The 24,006-nt window shown below is 37.8% G+C and overlaps 1 protein-coding gene across 1 annotated transcript; it reads right to left on the reverse strand.

The window, feature by feature from the left end:
* Positions 1-729: 729 nt before the first annotated feature.
* On the reverse strand, positions 730-21,938 carry LOC121297536 (glutamine--fructose-6-phosphate aminotransferase [isomerizing] 2-like). Its single transcript, XM_041223890.1, has 21 exons — positions 21,783-21,938; positions 19,750-19,857; positions 19,256-19,354; positions 18,949-19,074; positions 17,922-17,980; positions 17,697-17,831; positions 16,933-16,994; positions 14,641-14,720; positions 14,340-14,420; positions 13,038-13,161; positions 10,858-11,021; positions 10,455-10,550; positions 10,062-10,159; positions 9,835-9,955; positions 9,522-9,679; positions 8,186-8,300; positions 7,086-7,213; positions 6,647-6,746; positions 6,568-6,584; positions 2,140-2,301; positions 730-1,606 (listed from the first exon to the last, which is right to left on the reverse strand). Exons 1-21 carry the CDS (start codon positions 21,787-21,789, stop codon positions 1,562-1,564), a joined length of 2,085 nt encoding a protein of 694 aa, XP_041079824.1. The 5' UTR covers positions 21,790-21,938; the 3' UTR covers positions 730-1,561.
* Between the last annotated feature and the right edge of the window lie 2,068 nt (positions 21,939-24,006).

Raw genomic sequence — 24,006 nt, forward strand, 5'->3', positions numbered from 1 at the left:
ACCCGTTATAGAGCAGTTAGGAATCACTCCTCCTCACACCCACATAAGTCAACTATGACACAATAGAGATTGTTTGTTTGTTTTGCTGTGGCAAACCCAATGTAGAAAGCTGGGTAGCACTTTTTTTTTTTTTTTGGCTTCACCGAGCTGTTTTTATCTTCCTGGTGCTTCGGGTTCGGAGTAACAGAGCAATAAAATGACTCTTTTTCTAGTTGGGGCTCCCTTTTAATTGAGCTGTCTGCTATGACCTTATGATAAAAAACAGTAATAATAATCCTTTCCTGGTATATAAATGTGAATCATGAAGAGTTTCTTGAGGATAATTACTTCAGGTCAAAATTGTGCTTTACGACTTTTTTTTTTTTTTTTTTTGGTTCAGGCCTGTTCTGAGAAAGAAACATATGGTGTAACAAAATTCATCCCTTTCAGGGCTTTATAACAAAAACTAAAAGTTCTCCTTTGTGAGTGTTTAACACTACTTTAGACAGTACACACAGGTCCGTTTGTCTCATAACAACTTCCTATCGAACCTACTCGGGTGCTTTTATATTTAAATCAATCAATCATCTAAACAATTAGTTTCGGTGTGGTGTTTCAGCTGTTTTTACCACAGCTCAGAAGACAGTCCCTGCAATACAAACACTGGGCTTGTAGCCTTTTCTAGCTTTGTGTTGCTGCCCATTCACTGTAATACCCATAACTCAATGTAAAAGAAAAATAACACAGATGTATCAACATATATTTTTATTTTGATTTTTTGAACATTCACAGAACCACAGACCCCTTAATATAATAAAAAATATATAAAATATCCTGCTTTTTTTAAATAAAAGGCTTCTTCTTTATTTACTTACATAGGCAAACCAATTGTCACAGCTTCCACTATGACTCACAAAAATACATATATAATAACATGAACAGTAAAACACTACCGCTAAAAAAAAAAAAGGTGGAAAAATAACGTAAACCTTTCCCTTTACAAAAAGTTATAAATTAAAAACTTTTCAAACTATGAAAGCTCTGTCAACATAAAAAGGTTGAAAGTTAACAGAGCTTTAAATATTGCACAATATAAAACCTCTATCCTTTACAAAAGTAAACTTTTTTTTTTAAACCGTAAAGCTTGTACATCTTCATGTTTATTTTTTTACGTACAATTTCACGAGAATGTAGAATATATTCCTTTTAAGGAAATGTTGACAAATATTACTATAACTATATCGACTGAACTACATTGTTTATTATTAATAAGACCCATCTTTTTCAAACGTAATGGAATTCCTTCATAAAAACAGTATTTGTACAAATTTATGTTTGAGTGGGCCCAACTAAACTATAACTATTGATAAACCTGGGAATTTCAGTATAAATCTTTAAAAGCTGAAACAAAAGGTCTAATGGATAAGGCTAAAAACGGCAATTCAAACTGTATAGTGTTTCTTCAAACTGGTCTGCTTCATTATCAAAGCCTTTTTACAATCTTTTCATTTTGTCTATAACTATTTTTTCAATCTTTTGATATTCATACAGAAAAGCTGTTTATTCCACTTTATTCACAGGATTACTCCACAGTAACAGACTTCGCCAGGTTTCTTGGGCAGTCAACCTGAATAAAAAACACAAAGACGTCAGTTGATCAGAGTTTGAATCAGCATTATGTTGGTATTTAAATTGACATACAGTATTTCTAGGTACAAATGTTTAACGCTGTCATTTAGGGTGTCAATGTAAACATCATGTTAAATGTCAATGGCTGTATCATTTTACCTTTGAGAAATACTTTTTACTGGAACTCAACTTGAATCTGCCCTAACATATCACCTAGCTCTATTTTCAGTGTAGTTTAAATGGGATACATTAAATAAAAAAATACTCGCTATGCAGGCATTGTAATTAGCTACCTGAAGGTTAGCAACACTAATACAGAAGGACCCTTCGGGGTGTACCGAATACCAGAAGTGTACTAAAGGGGTCCTTTGCAGTTTTCTCTTAATGTAAAACTTTCTCCACCTACGATAGTGTACACCTTTCAAGATCTTTTCAAGCTGTCTATGCCTAGGTATCGGTACATTGTGGTTACACATTACAGTTTGAGTTAAGACTCGACCTATTTTGCCCTACTGATTTAGTTCAACTTACATCATATCCCCGGAGTACCGCTAGGTGGAAGGACATCAGCTGAAGGGGGATGACACTTAGTATTCCCTGGAGACAGTCCACAGTGTGGGGGATCTCAATGGTCTTGTAAGCATTCTTCATACTCTCAGGGTCATCCTCGGAGCATATGATGATCGGGCATCCCTACAGAAGAGAAAGCGACAGTGTCACACTTGTATTACACAATGTGCACACTTATAAGCAAGGCTACAAATAAAAACCATTGCAATAAATACATAAATAAATAGCAAAGCCGTTCTTTAAACTCAATTTTGTTATCTTAGTCATTGGTCATCGAATAGCTGATTGCTTTAGCCGAGATTGTTCTGTCCCTCTTAGCAATATGATGAAATTCATTGTACGCTAGCTTACATGGGTACCTAAAAAGTCACATTTGTACCGAAATATGTATTAAATTAGCGTAGCTGTATTATTGCTGCTGTCTACCGACAACACCAGGCTCGAGCAAATTCATTGAGCAAGATTTGTTTTAAAGTACGAATCTGTTAAAAAAGACAAATACAGTTCTAATGCAGCTTGCTACAAGACTAACATACTACATAATGAAATTTCAGAAATCCTGGTGGACAGCACTGACAAACGTGTTGAACTCGTGGACTACTGATATACTAGCTCATCATTAACAAGAATAAAATATATTATAACCACATTCTACTGGCGAGAGCCTTGCACAGTCACTGCGGGATTCAGATTATTTCTTCTTCTTCTTCTTAACAATAATATGTAGCGGGAAAAAGCGGCAAGTAGGGTATCCTGATGTACTACCAATATTTAAAAATGTACTGTGCTAAACATTTTGACTGGATCATTTTTATATCATTAACCTAAAGTGCTGGTATTTTAGCTCAGTTCGTAGACTATAAGGATCAGGTTTGCTGAAGCTATGGTTCTGTAGGAAAACTTGTACCTGTATATATGTACGTGTGCATATATCCTTCAGATGAGATGTGTGACTGCATCGGCAGCTGTATCAATCCCCCCTCATCTGTCTGCTAAATGACTCATTATTAATAACAATAGTAATAATAATAACGTGTATAATAGATTTATAATAAATATATATTTGCAGTCAAAAATGTTACTTGGGACAAACACAGGACTTTTATGTCTGAATATTGGCTCATAATTTAAATATTCGTTCGGATATTCGTTCATTTTTCAAGAAGTAATAAAAGCCATTATATTGCTCTGAATGCAGGCAGAGACAGCATAGCAGCAGGGGCAGGGGTGTGTGGCCATGGCCCATCTGTGTGTGTGCCTCTATTTTACAGCAAGACCTTACAGTATGTAACATGTTAAAATAGAAAAATATCCCAGGAGTAAAGAATAAGTTGTGCAGAACTTACTTTACCCCAGTGAATTAACTAAAAAACAAAAGGATGCCAAACAGCACTTTGAGTTAAACTTGTTTTTGTTTATTCCTGAAATAAACAGTACATGTCGTTGACACCGCATTGTATTTCTATTTCTTTTCATTCCTTGCCATTGCGCTTTCTTCACAGTAAACAGCGGCCATAGACACGTTTTCTTAAAGCAATAACATGAGGTTTACTTGTGCCTTTTTTTAGCTGAACAAGCAAACAAAAACTGAAATTACATTTTTACACTTCAAATAAAACAAACGTGGACATGGCATTGTAAAGTGAAGGGGAAAAAACTCACCGTTTTGGTTCTTGTTTATTACATTCCACATAACAGAAAGTCGCAACAAAAAATATATAATATATACAAAAATATATAATATATAAAAATCACTAGACACAACACAATGCCTTTTTTCTGTCCCATGAGATTCTGACTCTAAAGGAGCACAACGGCTTTCCATAGAGATTACTATGCGTGTGCACACATAATCTGGTTTGTTTACTTTATGGCGTCTAAAATTTTTAAATAGAGGCTCAAGAGCTGCCGTGTTGGGCCTGTGTGTGTATATATATATATATATTGTGAAAGATCCTTGCAACTCTCACGGTTCGTTGCCCCTTTAAAAACAGACCCAGGAAGCAGAAATTGATTTTTATAACGCTTGTGTGCACTTTTAATTAACACAAATCAAATAAACAAAACACAAACAAAACCTAACTCTGTTCTGGAGCTCTGACTATACACCACCAGGTCCCTGACTAACACGCAGAACGGCGAAGCTGTTTACCTGTCACAAACAAAAACACTGTACTTCACTCTTGACTGCTCAGAAACAGAGCACACCTTCTGCTTCCCACCTCTCAGAAGCCCTGAAAAGACTTGCTGCATTCTTTAAATACCCTGCACCTGGCTCTAATTTACAATTAACACCAGGTGCAGGGGATTACTAAACAATAAAACAATTAAACAAAAACCTGGTGTGCATTTTCACATGTTTTCTGCAGGGAAAGATTTTAACCCCCTCCCTGCCATCTTACAATATATATTCATCTCAAATATCACATGGAGCCCTTTTTCATTTGCCATTTTTTTAATCTGTCATGCAAATTCTGGTGAGAAGGTAAATAAGTGCAAGGTAGTTGTCATTTGTAGCGAACACGAACATCTGATTTTTGTATCCCATACATGCCAAAAATAATTGTTTGAATATTCTGATATTTACAGCACTTTCTTATTTATTATTATTTGCATACCTGCCAACATTGTGTTTTCAAAATAAGGCTTTTGTAATCTGAAGTCTTAGTGGCCTGAATTCAAGTGGATACCTACATCAGACAAAGGCATACAACTATTCCATCATTTTATTTGATAGAATGCTGCTGTGATACAACAATCCTTCTAAAAAAAGATACATATCAAACAGAAAAACAACCACGGCATGCTTCACAATCAAACTCTCTCTGGCCCCTAGTGGTTCTTATTGTACTGTAGTTGTAGGTGGCTGATTTGGCAGCAGCCAATACTTTGTAAACAGGTCCACTGTAGTTGATTTTGCACAATAGCAAAGCAAACACAGTAGACGTTGTTACTTTCATCACAACAAACCTAAAGGCTGAGTCTGGTGCTGTACATTGATCTCGTCATCAAAGGACCTACTTTACAACATGAAAAAAACCCTCTGAGTCCATCAGAAAAAATAAAATAAAAAAGCCAAAATACACAACAATGTTATTTATTCCACTGCACATGTGGCAGATCAATAATACCACTGTCAGTAACATTTCATTGTCCACTATCTTCTATTTTAAATGAACACACTATTGCTGTATATAAACATGTTATCAATCTGATTTCTAAAGCAATGTTGATGGTGAAATTGTAATAGAAAGGTTCTTTCACTATTTGTAGTCTTTCCTGCTGAATACTTTGCAATTTGTCTGGGAACTTGTCTGCTACAGAAAGGTCCCTGTAACTTTCTTGATCTCCGTTTTTCCTTTGGCAGTGAAAGATGTTATTAATTGAAGCGCTGGTTTTCTGAATGTACCTGTTTTTTTCGTGTTTTTGTGATCTCTTGTGCTTATCACAAATATCATTCTTGCTCCCATGTCCCATCGTTAAAATCAGTCCTGTGTTGTTTAAGAAAGTGTGCCTTTCCAATGCTGTTTAGGATTATGTGAGACTATGATGTGGTCCAAGAAGCTTGAAATTTGATAAAGGGGTTAAACAGTAGAGTGTTGTGCAAAATACAGGAGAAAATATGTCCTGGGAGTTCCTGGAGAAGTGTCCAAAACACGGGACAGTCCTGGCAAATAACAGAGAGTTGACAGGTATGCTATGTCTGCGTTTTGTTTTGTTTTTTCACCGTGCTTTTTTTTTTTGTTGGTGGCCAAATAATGCAGGCTGCACTTTTAGGGCTAGATGTACTAAAGTGTTGAGGCGGCCGCAGTAGTTGCAAACCAGTTGCAAATGAGTCGGAGGTCTGGGGTGAAATGTACTAAACAAGCGCATTGCTGTTAGCGACTTTTCAAGGAATGATTTGCGACAGCAGTTTTTCTTTACAGTTAAGCTTTAGATGAATATGTAATTATGGGCATTCCTGCATAAATTCGCAAAAATGGGGTGGAGATGCAACACAGTGAGAGTGCAACACCAATCAATGGCATAAAATGGTTAAATAATACTTTAGTGTGTGGTGTTTGCCTACAAGACTGACCTACAAGATTGGTATGTAAAGGGTTTGTTGTATATTAATATAAAATAAACTTGATTATACAGCGTTTGTATTTTTAGCAGTATTTGCAATAAAAAGTGTTTCTACGAGTATATGTGCAATATGGAAATTATTATCGATATTGAACGATATCAATATCATATCAAAATATCAATATTGGTGCACACATATATATATATATATATATATATATATATATATATATATATAAATAAAAAAAGAGTTTCATCTCTTCTCGAGCCTACCCATCTATATAACTCGTGTATAAGCCATTATGCAACGGCGTTCGTTACCTGAACGATGACGGCACCTGAAAAATATAAAAACAAGACAATAAACCAAGCTGATCCGCAGGGAGTGCTACCTAGGTACTGATAACTGGCATGTGTTTGTCAATGAGAGCCAGGGGGCCATGCTTCAGCTCTCCAGCCAAGATCCCTTCCGAATGCATGTAAGTGATCTCCTTGATTTTCTGCAAGACAATGCAACACTCGTCAGTACAGCTCCTTCACAGAGCTCTTCTTAAATGATCTAAAGAGGTTAGACTACTTTCCACCATAACATTTTTATACAATCTCTTGATGTTAACAAGGAGGGCAATAACCCAGATGGAAGTACACACATTGTTTAATTTATTAAGAGACCCCTCAATGTCAAGTATACCGTTTATAGGTTTAAACTACACGACCCAGATTAACAACTATCAAGTCACTATGAGATAGACTTACTATGCATTGACTTGTGTTAAAATCAGATTTTTAGAATTAACATAAAGTGCATTATTTCAAAGAAACAGCAGTGTGACACCTACCAGGGCGCCCTCCAAGCACGTGGCGTAGTGAAACCCACGGCCCATCACAAGAAGAGATCTCTGCTTGTACAGCTCATCTGCAAGCTCCTTAATCTTACTATCCAGAGCTAAAACTGCTTTGATTTGACCTGCAAAGGGCAGAAAATAGTGTTATCAGTGTTCTGTGGCACTTTTATTGGTAATCACTGGAAAGCGAAGATCGATTTCAGATCAAGACTAGCGATTCAATCAAACAGGCTGTAAACAGACTCTTCTGCAGTTTTTACAAGAAACACATTGCTTTACCATACCTGTATCCCAAGTTATCCATATCGCAGCATTATTTTTTTCAAAATATTCCTGATCGTTTTGATATTTCTCATTCACACATCATATGTAAACCAACTTGGGAATAATATATTTTCAACTTTTATTTGGGACCGTTCACCAGGAGAAAGATAATTTTTCTTCTGCACATCACAGTGTACCCAGTTCATTCTCGTTCCTGCAACAACGCTGGTGCACTGATTGCAGGGGGAAAGTGATCTGAATACTGTGAGCCTCAGAAGAGATTTTCTACTGTCGACAGCTCCTGACTAAATGTTGATAAATGTATAGCCTGTATGTATAAATGAATGATTCAGGACCCATGATGTGTGATTACACATTTCAAGAGTCAACAGTATGTTTACAAATATAACGTGGCGATACGGACATTACAAGACACAGCAAAGGTGATGCAATGCGTTTCTTGAAAACATTGAGGGGTGCTCTGTATCACTTTAATCCTACACAGAAACCAGGATGAAAGGAAACAGTACAAAGTAGGGGACGCTTCTTTACAGGGTATGGAAAATGTTAATAAGACTTGACTTTACAAAGCTTTGAGATCTACTAGGCACTAGACGAGCGCTGATGTGCTGAATGGCCTCCTCTTATGTTCTTATATCATACTTCTGTATTTAAAGGATATTTTTACAATTATCCACAGGAAACAGATTCCAGGCTATTCTGGATGGCTGTAACAATGTTTGCTTTGTTATACTGCAAACTCTGTGCACTTAAACAGCGAGTCCTGTACTCAGTGAAAGGGTTAGCAGTCACGTCAGGGGGTCGCTCACCTGGCAAAGCCTGTAGGCTGCTGATGATTTCCAGCCTCCTTTTCTGCAGGGAGATCCTGTCTTCGGACATCATCAAGCCGAACATGATGAATGCCACAAACTGGCTAGTGTAAGCCTGAAAAAGATATGCGAAAAAATATTTTAATAGGCACCCAGTGTACGTCTCCTACAGTAAATCAGACAATTCACAAAGATTTACACATTTTAAATAATGTGGTGTTCACTTTTGAATACAAAAAATGATCCAGCAACGGCTGGACACAAACTGCAAACCATACAGTTCAAAGAGCAAAGTCTTACCAGTAAACTAAAGATCAAGCTCTGTAATCGAGAGGCAAGTCTTATGCTGATGTCAGCATTGTTAATTGTTAGCTGTAAGGAGGAGATCCATTACAACAGGCCAGTGTGATATTTCATGTATGTTCCTTTTAGGATTAGAACTCCACCTGTCTATCTCACAGTGGGTCATATCTCTAACGTACAGTGAAGTTCTTTAATGGCATGATAATGCTCTATAAATACAGCCCAGAGTTTTTAGAGCATTAATTTACCAGAAACTGTGTAACCTTCAAACTTAAAAGAACAACCATCAATTTAGCTACAGAAGGGTTATCTATCTTAGGAGACAAAAAAACTACAGCTACTGTATTTGTTCATTTAGACAAAACACAGTGTAGTGTATTACAACAAAAGAGACTGAGAGTCATTGTCGTAAAGAGAGATGTGGTCTGAGGCAATGGTAACCAAACCATGGCTCTCAGTGAAATGCTGGGTGATGCACACTTTGCAGCTCGAATGAAGGGTATGTAATACATGCAGCAGCCATATGAAATAAAAAAAAGCTTCTTTATTTTTAAAACCGAGCATTAAGCATTAACCGAGCATCTTGTCAAAGACAATCCTTACATAAATGTGTCTTTATGTGGTGGGTGTTTTTGGTGAAATCAGGTCAGTTATCTATATATATATATTTTGAATATATTTTATTCAGTACACAATGTATACAGTATAACCAGAAATAATGAAAAAAACACCACATTTAAAGTTTAATACATGTAGATCTACAGTATAGTAAAAATTACACAGAGACTGTGTAAGGCTCTGCAATGTTCTCTCTTGTTCTTGTGTATTTTGCTGCCATTAATAGAGAACTACTGTACTGCACAGAGTAAGTACAATATTCCATTATAATGTTTAAGAGAATTAAAACAAATGTTTAAAACAATGATTCTTGTGGCTCTCAGCCCCACGAAAATGTTGGTAGGCGGCTCGTAGGGTCAAGAAGTTTGGCCGCCCCTGGTCTAAGGGTATGCATTTAAGGAAAGCTGCTCTTTACCTTTGTGCTGGCCACCCCGATTTCAGGTCCCGCATTGATGTGAATTCCACAGCTTGTCTCTCTACAGATAGAGCTGCCCACAGTGTTAGTCACTCCGACAGTAAGCGCCCCACGATCCTTGCAGTACCTCAGGGCCATCAAGGTGTCAGCGGTCTCACCTGCAATGGAAAGTATACAGGTTGATAAGCCGGCTTATCAGTGTAGAAGGGGTGTCCCAAGAGTATCCCCGAGCTTATACCATGACAGTATTGTGGGGTTTTAGAACATGAGGCCTGTGGAGAGCAGAGACTGCAGGCTGGCTGTTAGGGTGTACCTGACTGGCTGATGAAGAAGCACACATCGTCTCTGAAGACTGGTGTGTTTCGGTCCAGGAAGTCGCTGGCCAGCTCCACCATCACAGGCAACTCTGTGAGCTCCTCAAGAATCTGCCGTGTCTGGAGTGGGGAGAATGCACTGTTACATCCTGACAAATATCACATGTCAAAGAGAAGCACTGCAGTGTTGTGCATACTGTTTGATCTGTATTGAAATGCAGCTTACCGCTACTGCAGCATGGAAACTGGTGCCACAGCCAATGACAATGAGACGGCGACACCTTTTGATTTCCTTTAGGTGGTCTTTCAGGCCTCCAAGGATAACTGAAATTAAAAAAAAGGATTTATCAAATAATACAAAAGAAAGAATTATTTAAAAACATATTATATGCATTATTGCTTTTTACAAAATAATCCCTTTTGATTGTGTATTAATTTTGACTGCAGAAATAGGTTTCATTCAGGTTTTTGCTCTACAGCAGATAAGGAATACAAACTGGTAACACTGATCTGACAGTTTCTTTTTTTGGTTTTAAAGTAGCATATCCAAGTGTCAAGTACTTGTCTCAATTGTATGGGAATGTTGGGGAGGGATGGGATACAGTAATTAATTTGTTACCTGTGTTGTTTTCAAAGCAGACTCGTCCTCTCATGGTGTTGACGACTGATTCCGGTTGTTCAAAGATTTCCTTTTGCATAAAGGCTTTAAAGTTACCTTCAAATGAAAAAAAGAATGTCAAATGCAATTGTAGAAACATTTCAATGGGGAGAGGGCTTGTTTCTCAAAATGGAAAATTATTGTACACTTAGTTATCTTCAACACCTTTTCCATTGCCACCTACTTTTTTCATTGCTCAAGATTGATCATTTTTTTCACACATTTAAACAAAACCTATGCAACATAATTTGATAAAAATATCTATAAACAAACAACCCCCAGGCCCAGGGATGCCGCGGGGAGCCGTTCTCATGTCTAACAATATGCAGGAACGGGTCCTGCTTGTGATCAAGCGCATCCTGACCTTTCATGATCTGCTGCATCTCCATCTGTAGGGTCTGGATGGCTCGGGAGGGATCGTCTCCAGCTAAGCGATTGATGCGATGGATGGAGAGCTTGCCCTCAGCCACTGCAGCGATGTCGTCATCCTCCAGGTAGATCACCTTGTTGGTGTGCTCAATGATGGCACTGCGGAAAACAAGGAAATCAGATTACTCAGGAAGGTACAAGCACTTTCTACACAAACCAGGGAGTGGCTGTTTCGGTCAAGGATGCTGTTTCTAGTCATATTAGTTATTGTCAGTTTAGTACTGGTGAAGGGTTAGGGTCAGGTTAGGGTTAAGGCCTCATGAGAGATTCCCACAGCTTCGTAAGGTAACTCAACACCCTCAGCCAGTCAGCTATGGACCTCTCTCAAACAGAGACTGTCACATATTATGCCTAATTGTGTGGTTTATGTGACCTGAGACCAAAACTATGCCCATATATAACATGGTTTTCTTTGTGTATAATCCAGTGAAATGTTATTTTAGAATTCACTATATAATGTAGGGTGTGTGTTAGGCCTCTTTTATTTACAGGCTTTTTGGTGCCCCCTGTGGACTTATATCAGTTTTTTTGAACAGGCTTTGACCGCAGTGAGGGTAATACGTAAGAAATATGCCACGACACGGTGTGTGCATGGCAGTAACTAGCTATGAGGACAAAAGGTCATGTCCTCTGTTGTTTTTTTTGCATTATAAATGCTGATGCTCATGCAATTTTCTGTGTTGGTTTGCCGTGTAACATAGATTTGGAGGTTGAATAGTAAATACCGAGCAGTCATATAAATACTGCAGCTATAGCTTGAAACCTGAGTTTGACCTCGGTAGTATGTCAGCTGTGGTTATGGTCCTAGATGTGTGATATACTCTAATATCACCACACCCCATGAGCATTGCAAGCCACGATGAAGTGCGTTATTGCGCTTATAAAACGGGTTAACGAACTAAATTGAAAAACAAAAGAAAAATGTTTTTTAATTAACAAAAGTCTAAAACTGAGCTAAGAAAAAATAGTTCCATATACAGTAACTTAAAAAAAAAAAAAAAAAAAAATGCATTAATTAAAAAAAAAAGGGATTTATAGATGTTGAATTGAACATTGCCATTGAAAGGTCAGTTTTTCTTTATTTGATTTCTTATACTTCTTGTAATTCCTGGTTTGTTCACAACATTTTAAAGTAATATATTACTACCCACTTTCATCATGACACAACACAAATGAGTCTGCCTTTAGTCATGCAGATCCCTTTTCACAAGATCTGCAATAGTATCAGGTGACAGCGCTGTCTTTTTTTTAAAATTGTCCTTTGTTTTCCACAGAAGTGACAGCAGGTGATACCAGATCAGTGCTACCGCTTCACAGTAGCGAGACAGACGTTGCATTATGGAATACCTCGTCACTTATCAAACTGACTTTGTGGTTTATGGTTGGATAACGTGAAGAACTACTGGGCCTGTGTTAAACAATTTAAAAAAATGCAGGGCACAGCAGAAGAGGTGATACCATCGTACCGGGACAAATTTATGTGGCAAGAAAGGTACGGCAGAAATTGTCGAGATGCTTTTATAAATACTCTGCATCACAGATCACACAGCTCTGCAGACGGGGCAGAAGATACTACCAACCGAAGGAGGAGTACAGACATACAGTAGACTGGGGGCAGCAGCAACAAAACATCCACTTAACCATAAAATGCTCTTTTAAGAGTCACCCAAAAGTTTTTTTAAAAAGCTGAAAGTTTTAAGATATTTAAAAAAAAACAACTATGCATTGTCACAATGGGATAGGGAACCGCTGTAGTTCTGGCAGAGTTCAGGGAGAAGGGGCACAGCGATCAGAATAGCGAGTTTGATTTGAATACTTTTGCTTTTTTTCGTTATTGTATGGCATTTTTGTTCAGTTTTTTTTTTTCAAAATTCTAGTATCTAGGATATCTACCACTGATTTGCCCATTTTTGAAAAGAAGTGCCGACCCATGGTGATATGCTGTAATATCAACACCCCCATGTGACCTGTTCTGACTCATCGGGATAGGGTATTTAAAATACCCATTTTGTAATAATGTAATATTGGAGTCAAATTGGTGGGGAGACTATGACTTAAAGCATAAGGGTATCAATGTATTACTGATGTATTATTATGTATTATGTTATACTTTACCTGGCATCAGAAGCAAAGTAATATTCCACCGCTTTCAGGTCTCCAACAGAATGGAGACAGGTTAAACTCTCAAGTCTCTGCTTCCTGTTAGCATCCTTTTCATTGTTCTCAAGTTTAGAATGACCTAAAGACATAAAAACAATATGCTATAATTGTGTCCTATGAAATATATTATTAATGGGGTTTTGTTTGATTAAAGAGAATAGCACAGTTAAAGCCCCTAGTTTTAGCACTGTTTGTTTGCCATCCCAAGTGTAAGATAACCTTCTTATAAGAAACGCAACCCAAGATGAAAAGCAAAATTGTTTGTCAATATCTTATGGCAAACTGTGTTTTCTGCCACATATGTATATATTACTTCCATTATACATAGTACTCAAATACTGAATTATTAGACTACTATTGGAGCACTGTGTATATATACGTAGGGATAACTGCAGAGTATAGTGTGTTTACAAGGATATACATCCTGTAGTTACAGCTATTATATGACAGGTGCTTTGGTCTTGTCTTGTTTGGTCCTGGTTGTCAATGAACTCTTTGTGATGTTTGTTCATCCAAGCTGTGCAGTTACCATGATAACAGGACTTGGAAACCCAATGAAAGTAAATTAAAGAGATTGCACGTGTCATATAACATATGATATATAGTTAGATTATCAGTTAGACTAGAAGCCACATTAATCACGTCATGCAATAATACTTATAGACAACTAGTCAAATTAGAAATGTTGTTCCACTTTTATTGGTGTCTCCATTTCCAAAGTTTTGTTTCTCAAGGTTGCCTGCTGACTATCATCTCCCTGGGTTTATATGCACACAATAGATTTACCAGCCAACAAGGGCCAGCCATTACAGGCTTCTTTCCAAGGTGCCCCCCTACTCTGGGTTTTACTGACTGGTAGATTTAGGTGAGAATGAATACAGGTTGTACTCTGTGGCACTCTAGATTGAGTGTATTTACAAAGATATGGCTACATTAAATAACTGAAAATCATGATAAAAAATACACTTTCATTTCTGTGAGATGCAGCAGTGTGGCAAATGTATGTTACACACACATGTAGTATATCAACATGCATGTTACCATTGAAAGGCACTTTGCAATAACGATTCAGTGTAATTAATGATTTACTTCAGTGGTGTGATTCTTAAAGAGATGATTGTACTCTATATCAGAACAAAGTTCAAAGTGATATTGTTTGAAGGAGATAATCACAGGGAATAACCAATGAGGCGCATCCGATTTACCCATGATCAGAACAGGATAGGAAGGTGCCCACTTTAAAATGGCATACTCCACCTATGCTAGCACCAGACTCCTGTGACCCGGCTGCATCATACACCTTTAACGGAATGTCACTAAAAACTGACTTCGGGAATGCTAAAAAGAACAAATGGATTAGTTTAGACAGCTTCACCTGGATCCAGAATGACACACATGCACACGAGGGCTGCACAGGTTCGAGTGGCTTGTTTGAAACCTAATAAATGTAATAAAATGCTGTAACTTTGCCAGTGTGACACAGGCAGGTATTCTAACAGTGTAAAGACTTGCTGTTATTGCAGACACAGGCAGGTATTCTAACAGTGTAAAGACTTACTGTTATTGTAGGTAATTGGAATTTCCTCAGCGGACAGGTCAAACTTGCTTCTCACACCGATCAGCAGGGGGCTCCCTCTCCTGTTGGCACCGAAAACAAAACAAATACTTTCTTAGAATTGTTATGGAAACGTAATGAAATATAATATCTTCTAAAAATAAATATCTTAAAATATCTTCTAAAACCTCAGAAACACACCCTGATTCAAAAAGTCACAGACATTTGCAGTATGCATTCCAGTTCCAGGTACAAACAGCAATCTACGAAACTAACTTGCATTTTTTGTAAACAGATTAGGGGCTCCATAACCACCCATAACATATTAATCCTTCTGGTGTTTCACCCTCAGCCTGGGAATTTTAAATCTTCTTATCACAAGCACAAAAAGTAAGAAATACAATGGAATCAGGTTGATGATCAAACAGCTACAGTATCACCATCTTAGGGTGGCAATACTGCTATCTGCTGATACTCAATGACTTTCTCTCCAAATCATTATTAGCATTTTTTTTTTACAAAGTAAAAACCCAGTCAATTATTTAGTTAACAAGTTCAATCTAATCTTTTTAAAATGTATTCAGATCTCTGAAAAATCTCAAAGACCAATGCCATTTAAGCATTTGAAAGCCATAGTTTCATTGACTGAATTTTTCCACATTTCTACATGTACACGCATTATTTTAAGAGAAACAGTGAAATAAAATAACTACAAAGAAACCACATGATACATTAAACTTTGTATTAGTTGTGGGAAACACAATATCTTCCCCTGGACGCTTCACTTGTAGCCCCCGGTCTTCCCTGCCCTTCCAGTCCACCCCCTCACTCCACTCCCTCTTATTTTACAAGTGCCCAGAATCACCAAGGCTTGGTCTTGGCTGCATGTGCAACATGGCAGAAACTTAACCAGTACTACCACTTCAGTATCATATTACTTGGCTCATTGTCCAATCCGTTATCGAGCTGTCTTACTTGCAAGGTAACCTGTAAGCCTCTTAATGATGTATAGTGTGGCTTACTTTCTGGGTTTTTTCCACTCCTAAAGCTCTTTCCAAACAACTCCACAATTATTTCCCTTGTCTAAAGCATGCAAACGCTGCTCTACGCGCAGAGGATTCACTTCTGCTGTCCCCTGAGTCACAGCCAGAGCACTCTGCATTCACGCAAGGCCCTGGGCCAACTCTAATGAATAGGCCCCATTCACAAGAGCTCACTGGCAGAAAGGGAGGAAATGAAGCAATCCAAAACACTAAGGTTTCAACCAGCCCACATGCTCATCACTAAAAAACATTTTCGTATTTCTTATTAGCCCTAAATGCAGTAGTCCAGAGTCATAAAAAGGCGATAGATGATATGAAAGATACTTTAGGGTATTTTAATTTATGCTGTCTTTCACTGCAGCTGCTGTAATGCTGAGAGAAATTTAGAAATGTCTTGCCAGAACAGCAAAGGAGTTATTTACAGGCTCTGAAACCAAACATGACACATTTATCAATATGTTTTTTTTACTGTTTTTGTTAAAGGACAGCTGATATTTCAAAATGTAACATACCATTCTGTCATTAAAGCAGGTGGTGCAAAGCAGGCTCCAAAAGGAGTCACAGTAGCTACATGGTAACTACCTTTGAGAAATGTACACAAACTTGAATGTCTCCTTTATGATACAAGTGCACACAAGAAGGAACACAGGATAGAAGACTGAGGCTGGCAGGCACATAAGAAATTATGTTTATGGGGCTGCTTTCTTACCTCTGTTTTCTTTATTAGCATGATTAATGGTCTGGTTATTGACAATGTGCAAATATTGTTTTAGATCAACGCCGTAGATCGACTGCTATATCCTGCTACCCTTCCTGTCATTACATGGGCCACCGGCGTGAGACTGAACTACAGTGCAGCACAAACGTTTCTTCAACTATGTTATCTTTGTAATACTGGGTTCTTGAATAAAAACTTCCTCAACGGTAGAAAAGGGGGGAGCAGTGGTAGTGGTGATAAAATTATAATAAGAAAATAAAACCTTGATAGCACCCCTTCAAAGGGGTAGTCAGAAACAGACTTGGCAGTAAGAAGTGCGTGGTCTCTTTGATAACTGGGTGGCCGTTGATCATGATTACAATGTAAAAAGCACCGTCCTGACTAAAGCAAGAATGTTTCCAGGGATGAGGGAAGTGCCTGCTACTGATAAGAGGTCAGGGCAGAGTGACAGCAAGTGAAGACACAGAGACTGCGTGCGCCACGACTACAGGCAGAGACAAACACTGCAAAGAAGAATAGTGCAAAAACACAAACCTGGTGGCAATAGCTTCGCCTGGATAGTGGATGCTCTTGAAAACCAGTGCAAAGGCCCCCTCCTGTAAGAAAAAGAGTGAAAATAAGCCTGATTAAAAACAAAGTAATCAGACCTTTTTCTTGAAAGCCACTCCACCATTCATCTACTGCTGCTATAAAACAATTCTCCTATACTCAAGCCAAGGTGAAGTTACTAGTAATCCATAGTGAAATAGTGGAAAAATACCACCACTGCTACCACTGAAAGGACAAGGAATAGACAGACTATTGTAAGACAACTACATGGCAAGGTTTGAGAATGCATTGCAGGGAGGTTAGGTGGAAATGGTTTAGTACTGCAGCTAGTTTTAAACCTCATTTCAAAACATTTGCAGCTACCAAACAATTCCTGGGATTAACACAAACTGTAATCAAGGTTTTACACTCAAACATAAGGAAATCATTATTTATACTACAGAAAATGAAAAGGTGGTTGAAATGTAGGCCTAAATAATAAATGCATTTGTTGAACATTACAGCCTAAAAACACTAATGTCACCATCTGGTACTTTTTTATCAGCTACAATCTATTTTACCAATTCTTCATTAGAAGGTAATAGTGTTTGGTTATGTTTATATATGACGTATTTATTTGACAAGTCACGTTTTCTGTTACTGTGAAATACTGAAGAGTACTGATGACCCTAAAAGCAATATTCCTTTAAAAAGGACAGGCAATGTGTGTCAAACAGCTTTGTTTACACACATGATAGAAGTGTACTCACCAGCTGCTGAATAACTCTCTCCACAAGGGAAGAGAAGCTCACGTACTCACTCTCCCAGTTGTCAAACACATACTTGATCAGTTTGGGAATGACCTCCGTGTCTGTTTCTGATTCAAACTCATATCCCTTTGTCTGCTGCAATAGAGAAAAGCACAGATTCAGGCCACATGTTATTACGGCAGGGTGTTCCTCCAGGGGAGCAGGTTAGAGTGACACTACACTTACCAGATACTTTTTCAGCTCCTTGTAGTTGGTGATGATGCCATTGTGAATCACAACAAATTCTTGAAGAAGAACAAAAAGCAAAGTATTAAAGTCTGTGGATTATCTAACAAACATGATCTGTATAAGACTTTTGAATCTGTGATTGTTCCATTTTGGTGATTTCAAAATGTAAACATGCATGGTGCTCTAGAAAGAGTGCAAAGAAGAATGACCAGAATTATTCCGGGTTTAAAAGTCATGTGATATGCAGACAGGCTAAAAGTATTTAATCTATTCAGTCTTGAACAACCCGAGAGACTTTTTCGACCTGAAAAAAGAAACAAGGACCAGGGGTCACAAATGGAGATTACACAAAGGGGCATTCAGAACAGAAAATAGGAGGCACTTTTTTACACAGAGAATTGAGAGGGTCTGGAATCAACTCCCCAGGAATGTTGTTGAAGTTGACACCCTGGGATCCTTCTAGAAGCTGCTTGATGAGATTCTGCGATCAATAAGCTACTAACAACCAAACAAGCAAGATGGGCCAAATGGCCTCCTCTCGTTTGTAAACTTTCTTATGTTCTTAATGCAAGGCAAAAAGCATAACCACATTCGGTCTGGGCTCATGTGTAAACCAACATTCTGTTCCTAAGAAATTACCAATGGGAAATAAAGTCGCAGGTCCTGTTCTTGCACTACTCAGATCAATGTTTTCACCTTTCCGCAAATACGTCGTTTGTTGCTGGTTTTATATCATTTATTGCAGAAAATGTGCCTTTGCTTTTAAATCAACAGCAAGTTACCACTGATGTTATGAACTATCACACTTTTATGACACTAATTGTAACAGTTTTGTCTGACTGTTCTGTACTTCAATTGCAGCATGACTGTGTGTTGTAATGCTTTCTGCCATCTTGCCAAGACCTCTGACAATAAGACGAATATCTCAATGGGTTTTTTACCCTGGTACATACATCCAATGAGCTGTACTAAGTAAATGATTACTTGTGAATAACAATGCTCAAGCTAATTACGAGACAGATACCATTGTTTTTGTCGGAGCGGTGTGGATGGCTGTTGACTGCGCTTGGCACGCCATGTGTTGCCCAGCGGGTATGTGCGATTCCAAGATGTGTGTCCAGTTCTTCCTCCAGGTCCATGGTATCTTGTTCTGAAAACAGATCACTGTACATTACAAAACTGGGACACACGACATAAAGCAAGTCTGTATTTGCACCTTTCCAGTTGTAAGTGTTATTATTATTTGATTGTTTCAGAAGGTCAAAAGATAACATCTGCTCCTACGTGTAACTTCAGACTGAAACTGCAGAGGTGAATAAAGGTGAACTCACTGTAAAGCTCTTCCTCCAGCGCCTTCACTTTTCCTGTCTTCTTGACCAGACAGATACTGTTATTCTTCCCATTACTGTTGGGTCCATCAACAGCAACTCCTGATAATGGCAACAAGAAGCACACAAGAGTTTAAGCTACTTGCTTACCATGTAATACAGGCAGATCTGAAGTAACCTTTTAATAAATCTTGCAGTGTACTCTACATGTCCTGTTTTTATACTATGAATTGACCATGCTTCCCCTATGCTATTAGCACAGTAACATTTTAGAAAGCCAGTAAATACAAACACTGATAGTGTCCCTGCTGGAGGCAGTAATTCAATAGTCTCTCATGCATTTAACCTCTGGAGGCCTGAGTTTGAATACAGCTTTACAAGTAAAGTGAGACAGCAGTCAACTCAAACCTCTGGGCCCATGTATATGTGAAGGAATCTGTTCGGGACGCTCTTATGGTGCTTCTGTCCTGCATATTCATTTATAAACCAATACATACCTGCTGAGTCATAGCCCCTGTACTCCAATCTCTGGAGCCCTTTCACCAGTGTCTCAAAAATCTCCTTCCTGGTACGGGGAACTCTGTAGTTCAGGTAAGCAAAAATTCCTTTACAAAAAGACAGACAAGAAATATTAAAGACATATCCATATTCACATGTGTTTAACAGCCAATATGGGCTTATAGTTTGCAGAACTACCTGCTGCAAACATTTCAACAGACTTCTGCGTTAGCATAGTCCATAAATAAAAAGAGCACTAGTGTACAAGCTGAATACCGAATTGGTCATAGCTTTGTGAGTACAACTAATTACAGTGATTCTAGGCAGTGTTTGGTTCGAGGGTGATCTACAGTAAGTTCATATGATACTGTCTGTAATCAGCATTGTACCTTAACAATTCGCATTAAAACAACTAAATGCGTAACTCTGTGTTTACATTATAAAACTACCAATCTTCCACTAATTACATTAAGATTGTTTTAACAGCACTTATAAAAGTTCATAGGTTCTCTATCTTTTCAATGTATAGGTGAAAGGGGCTGCTGCTACAGTAGCACAGCTGACCTTTGATAATGAGATACAGTGCTTGCAGTGTTCTGCACAGGTAAACTAAGTTGCTTGTTCAGATGCCTGTTCACAGTGACACTGCCATGGCGGAATGTTCTGCCAAGGTAAAAATTAGGAATTAACCTCGACTGCAGAACAACACAGCTGTTACAATAGGTAGTGTGTCTGGTAGATCTAGTGACATTGTTTGAAGCCTTTAGTATTATTATTATTATTATTATTATGGCAACTAGAAGTTTTCATTGAGACCGTTTACATGTTAAATTAGTCATTCCATTCTATTTATTGTGAATGGATTTTGAAATTCGCAGTTCTGGACTAGTGTATATGCCATTGAATTGGCAATGATGCGTTTGATGCAATTAGTTATTTAAATAAGGTTATTTTAAAACTTGAACGACTTGAATAATAAACAGAGATTATCGACTGAGATGTGAGGTACAATCTAGTGCATTCAACCATTCAAATCAGTCGGTTGTGCGGGATTAAATGTTGTGGACATGAAAGCAGTAAATTGCCTTACCATATCTCAAGTAAACATACACATTACTGTACACACACAACAAGCAAGGTAACTGGGACTATTTAAGAAAATTTAAAAAAAAAAAGTCACCGTTGCAAAATTCTGTGAAATCCGTCGATATTTTCGTATATAGTATCACTGTTTGTAGCAAGTGCGTCATATGTACAAAGTTATTACTGGGACAGTATTCACTATATTGAACAAAATATTCCAATTGTTGATAACACGAAATACGTATTTAAATTATCTACAAAGTGGTTCATCGATATACTTAACACATTCTACAGTCGCTCTACCCCCCGCCGTCCCTTCCCCTCCCAAACATAAACTCAGGCTCTTGGCTCAGTTGCTGCTCCCCACAACACTGTTTCGTGACCATAACCAGCCGGACTCCAGATGTGAGCCCGTAGTGTAACTCGAGTGCTCAACCTATATACTGGACTATAACTTTATTACGGTACTGACAATATATGATCCAGTGCAATACCGTAATCTCCTAGTGCTTTTAAATAATTAAAGTGCATTTATTCATCACAAAGGGCTAACTTATTATACTCGTACATTACTTGCCTTTACAACGAACTCTTTATTATTGGGCCTGCTAAGTAAGCATACTTATTATATTATTATTATTATTATTATTATTATTATTATTATTATTATTATAATATTAAATAGCAGAATCTTAGCACAATCCCAATAAAATGGCACGTCACCAATACGTTGGAGTAAATGTATTTTAAAGATATGTTGCCCCTATAGCTTAGTGTATTTGCAATCAACTCCTTAACATTCAAAACAAAATTCAACAGCCCATTTCCAGCTAGCCATACACTTAAGAAAGCACTGGTCTGAGATTTGGATCCTCTGACAGTAAAGCATAAAAGTATGTATTTGTCTGTGCTTAATCACGCCAGCAACCATGACGTTTATTTGACTTACCGCACATTGCTCAGACGGTCCTTGTTTACAAAATAATGATCCGGGAAAAATAAATATTTTCTTGTCAGAAGGCTCTCCAGCTGTAGTCCAGGTTTAACTACTTTTTCACATCGCAACTCGCACTGAGGTGGTTATATTGGGCTTGTTCCAGCTGTTCGCCCCTCCCACTCTGCCCCACAAACGTTCCAGGACAACTATTGATCCGCCCATCACAGAATTTTTGAATGTTCTAGACGAGTGCAACGCTGGAGTCTTTTGGTGCACAAACTTGAAAATCAGCTTCGGTTACACGGTATACTATTTTGGAAGCACTAACTGGTATTTCCTGTTAGTCTCGTTAGGTGCACTTGTGTACCTGAATACAGACCATTTAATTGTCAGCCGTGCTTTCAAGCTTTATTCACTGTTCAAAATATTACAGAACATTGTGTTCTGTTGAATTGCTTTCTGCAATGCTACAATATATAGTGATTTTAAAGCAATTGCATTTTATAAAAATTCTTGCTTAATCATGATCTATTTACTGTTGAATCATAGTCGTTTCAGCTGCATAGCAAATGTGTAGCCCCACAGAATTGTGAAGAGGGCTCCCTCTGCTAGAAAGCCTCACAGATGCTTACATATTTACCATGACGTACCCTTACCGAAGCACAGCAAGGTATTAAGCATTGGACTAATGGAAGCATGGCACTGGCTTTCTATGGAAAGCAATGGCACTGTGAATGCTACTACATGGTAACATTGACCAAGTCAGATTTCATATCGGTGACACATGTGCAATATTAGCATTTCATTGCTGAAATAACTGTCAGCAATAAAGTATTTTTTTCCCTGTAAGAATTTCCAAAATCTAATTGCTAATGCCCACAAACTTGTGACAAACCTTGAAGTATAATGTGGAAAGAATATCATGTCATATTGTGTGTGGCAGTCCCAGTCCAGTGGTTCTGCTGCTGTTTACGTGTCCCTGTGGGTGTGTGCAGCTTACTCCAGTTTACTCAGGAATGAGTGACATCAGACCTCTTGATTTAGACATCATCATTTATTGTGGGGTTGTGCTTAGAAATTAGCTTTGTTCCATGTTGCCTGTTTTTGTTCATTTATTTAATTGTATAGTATTTTTTATATGTGTAACTATCATTATTATTATTAGTAGTAGTAGTCATAGTAGTATCAGTAGTAGTAGTCGTAGTAGAAGTATTGAAACAATTTGTCAGAGCTCTAGATGAACGTCACTATCAAGGACAGTATAACGAGAATATGATGGGAAACTACATTTGGGGGCTGATTCATGAAAGTGATTTACAGTATAATTGTAAATCTCGAAAACTACTCACTTCTAAATCTTTTGTAGTCATCTTTGTATTACTTTAGTATAAATACATGTTAATTTGGATTCATATGTTGTTTTTTGAAATATTTTGAAATATCACTGTCCTGGTCACAAAAACAAAGTTTGTGGGGAATAATAGCCATGTTCTATACTTTTGAGGCATAAGCAATTAGGAAATAACACTTACTACCCAGGAACAAAAATTGTATTACATAGTGTTATAAAACGCAACACATTCTGTTATTATTAAGCTGTGTTGAGACTGGGCTGATTCCAACCTATTCCAAGTCACACCTGCTGGCAGTGGGTCTCATATCAATTTAGATGGAATAGTTTTCACAAGATCAGTTCAGTTCCAGTCTGGACAGACTGACCAGTTCTATAACGGTTTGCCTTTCCAAAAAAAAAAAAAAAAACTATCCAAGAGTGTGAATTTGTCAACTCTTTTGGATTTCCCTAGAAAAAGTCCTGCCTAATTTATAAAAAAAGGATAGTTAACATATTCCTGCATATTCCTCTTTTATACTCCTTTTCAATTTGCTAGAGAAAAGGATTTCGGTTAAACAAAATTCTAGTTTGGGGATTAACCAACATCAAAAACACAAAAAGAATACATGACTTGATTTTCAGACTTTTTTCTTTTTCTGAGATTCTTTTTAAATTCCTCTGTTTGGATCTACCAAATTTCCATACCCCCCGTTCACATCAACCCACCTTTCTGGGAAGTGGTAAACTAGGGTGTAAGCCAGGTCACCACACCATTCCCACAGCCCCCCCCCCCCCCGTTCCAACTCCCCTCCCACCTCCCCCTTGACAGACATGATGCTGCTAGTAGTTTAACAAGAATAATCAAAAATTGCTGTTCAGAGTTTTCTTGAAGCTATAACCTAT

This window comes from Polyodon spathula, chromosome 22 (assembly GCF_017654505.1).
Source record: "Polyodon spathula isolate WHYD16114869_AA chromosome 22, ASM1765450v1, whole genome shotgun sequence".
Taxonomy (NCBI): Eukaryota; Metazoa; Chordata; class Actinopteri; order Acipenseriformes; family Polyodontidae; genus Polyodon; species Polyodon spathula.

Excerpts from the sequence above, each read along its gene's own strand:
- LOC121297536 (XM_041223890.1), bottom strand. Across the intron at positions 17,832-17,921 it reads AGGAGCTGAAAAAGTATCTG|CAGACAAAGGGATATGAGTT; the intron begins GTAAGTGTAGTG and ends TCTCTATTGCAG. Across the intron at positions 9,680-9,834 it reads CTTCTTCATCAGCCAGTCAG|GTGAGACCGCTGACACCTTG; the intron begins GTACACCCTAAC and ends TTTCCATTGCAG.